The following is a 2,612-nucleotide window of genomic DNA, read 5'->3' as shown; positions in this document are numbered from 1 at the left end:
GTCCGAAAGGGTCTAAAGAGTTCAGGGAGAAAGTGGATACAGAACACTAACTTGGATGATCAGCCATTCACATTGAATGACAAAGCATACTCGAAGAGCTGAATGGCCTACTCCTGCTCCGACTTTCCATGTTTCTATTGAAGAGTGGAGGCAACTGTTTATGTTGAAGATTATAAGACAAGAGCAAGAATTCCATACCCATCAGGAATTACCTGGGGCGTCACTATCTGGAAGAATTTGACTTTGGAGAGGGTATCAGAAGGTGAATGTCAAGCCCGTTCACATGATTATAGTGGACATATTTGTGGATCGCTGACTGTGTTTTTGAGATATTCATTGTATTAATAATTACAGCGTTTGTGATATATTAAATCAGTCTCTCATTAACACACGATCAATTCCAATAAACCTCAATAACTTCTGGATCATCCCTTTCCCTGGCAGAATGTTCTGTTCCTGGTAGGTGATGTCACTTACCCTGGCATCAGAGAGGCAACATTACACTCAGCAATCATGTTGGGGTTGCAGAAATATCTGACTATGACACTCGGTGCCAAATTCCACATTATCATGTCATTTGGACTCTTTCCCTCACCAATGTGTGCTGTGAATCTTCCAAACAGTTGAGAATTTGATTCTGACTAGATTCCCTGAAGGAGCAGTCATTCTTCTCAGGATTCAAAATAGAGTTGGACTAGGTAAATTTTAATTATTTGAAAACTTTAATTAATAAGTTATGAGTGGTCAGACTGAGAAATGGATACTGAATGCTCATCTCACTGTGTCTTTAGATGTTTGTTTAATGTTTACAGGAATGTTGAACAAAGAATCTGACAATTGTAAGGTAATGTTGATTCTTTATTGGATTTCCAAGCAGAAGGAGGAAAATACACGGAGATAGTTGCAGAAGTTGTATTAGAATTAGCATACAGAAAGGAGTGTTTGTTCCAAAATTCATCAGTTTTATTTTAGATAAGCTGTTAGACAATTCTTTAAGAGCTGAGAGCTTTTGAATATGATGAATTGCATTTCTTGATGGAAGATGAAGGGTTTTTTTCATTGCAGGTTTAATGGTACTGCTTTGAAATGGCATCAACTACCACCTTAAAAAATTTGTCCCAAATGGAATGGACTTCAGGACTGAAGTCTGGCTTTCTGTTAGAGGCCATTGCGATGATAACGCAGTCAGTCAGCAGCTAGAAAGCGAAACACAAATATAAAACATTGATTTAATTGGAAACAAAGTGTGCACTAATAGGTTAAACCAAAAACTTACTGCAGCTCAGAATGTTGTCCAAACATTATTAATCATAACAGGGAGAGATCCTTGAGTCCTCAGAATAGAATGGTTATGTGGCACAGTGGCAACATTGCCACTTCTGAAGCAGACAATCCCGGCTCAAGTCCGACATGCCCCAATCCCAACGCTTAACAAAAACTCCGTGGACCAATTCGTAATAAGTATGCATTTAGATCAGCATGGTAAGCACCCTATGAGCCATTGATAAGATCAAGTGGGACAGGATGAAGTGTTTGATTGTTACAGACCTCCATACTCCACGTCCAATGTAATGAACTGACTCGACTTTTCAGCAAAAGTGAAAGGAGAGGGAGTCTCTCACTGGAAGCCCCCCAATGCAACATGTCCCCTTTCCCAGGGAATCTCAGTTGACTGAGTGTCATGTTAATGCTGACCCTGGAGTCAGCTTGAAGCTACAACATGACTTCAGTGGAAATGGAACATATATTTAAAAGTGAAGATTTGGTACTTACATGGAAGCTTCCAGAATCCACATGTAGAACCTCAGCATGCGTCTTGCTGATTTCTGTAAACTGGGCCTTTACATTGTCCATATTTTTGACAGCTTTCTCCAGAGCATCTGACACTGTTTTCGCATGTCCAGCAACTGTAAAGTTTTTTCGATTTTCGAAATAACGTTTAGTCCAAGGGTAGACACAGAACATCCTGCAGGGGAAAAGCGTAATGATTCACTCTAATGCCAAATTCCAACTTGCATTTATACACCTCAAAGCTAATCAATGAATATTTTGCGCAAAGCTATATTTTAGTGCAGTTTGACTGGAACTGCAATGAACCCTTTGACATGAACTTCCCTATCCTGCAACAACACACCTGCATCACAAGAAACTTGTGAAAACATAGGGGAGACATTCAACTGAAAATAAAGTTTGCTGCACTGTACCTTTCCAGGCCTTCCTTAACAAGTGCAGTCATGTTTTGTTTCTTCCATTGGACATCGATTTCTTTTCTCTCCCCGTCAGTCCAGTGCACCATTTTGTCTGTTGAGAAGTCTCTGCTTTGCCTTCAACAAAAAAGCTGTGCTGATCCTCAGTTTGAGTCTGTTCTTATAATCTGTAACAGGGTTCTTTCCCAAAGCTAATTCCCAATGTCATTGGCTGAATCTTTTTGGGCTGGGTGGGACCCCAATTCCCTATCACTGGGTAGCACTCTTCCATGTTTCAGCATTAAGATAACCACATGTTGAACATTAATCAGCCCTTCCTACCACAATTCTGTCCAGTCATCACAAAGAGCAGTCATGCTGTTTTGCTGAGTAATAGTTATTTTAAGCAACCTATTCAGAGATGCT

At 40.0% G+C, this 2,612-nt stretch overlaps 1 protein-coding gene across 1 annotated transcript; it reads right to left on the bottom strand.

Moving 5' to 3' along the window:
- Positions 1-845: 845 nt before the first annotated feature.
- On the bottom strand, positions 846-2,359 carry LOC132210918 (hemoglobin subunit beta-like). The gene is made up of 3 exons (XM_059654217.1): positions 2,205-2,359; positions 1,774-1,966; positions 846-1,196 (listed from the first exon to the last, which is right to left on the bottom strand). Exons 1-3 carry the CDS (start codon positions 2,294-2,296, stop codon positions 1,068-1,070), a joined length of 414 nt encoding a protein of 137 aa, XP_059510200.1. The 5' UTR covers positions 2,297-2,359; the 3' UTR covers positions 846-1,067.
- Positions 2,360-2,612: the final 253 nt, after the last annotated feature.

The sequence above is a fragment of the Stegostoma tigrinum genome, chromosome 23 (assembly GCF_030684315.1).
Source record: "Stegostoma tigrinum isolate sSteTig4 chromosome 23, sSteTig4.hap1, whole genome shotgun sequence".
Lineage (NCBI taxonomy): Eukaryota > Metazoa > Chordata > Chondrichthyes > Orectolobiformes > Stegostomatidae > Stegostoma > Stegostoma tigrinum.
The sequence above is the reverse complement of the archived record's forward strand: the minus strand, read 5'-3'. Positions and strand labels throughout refer to the sequence as shown.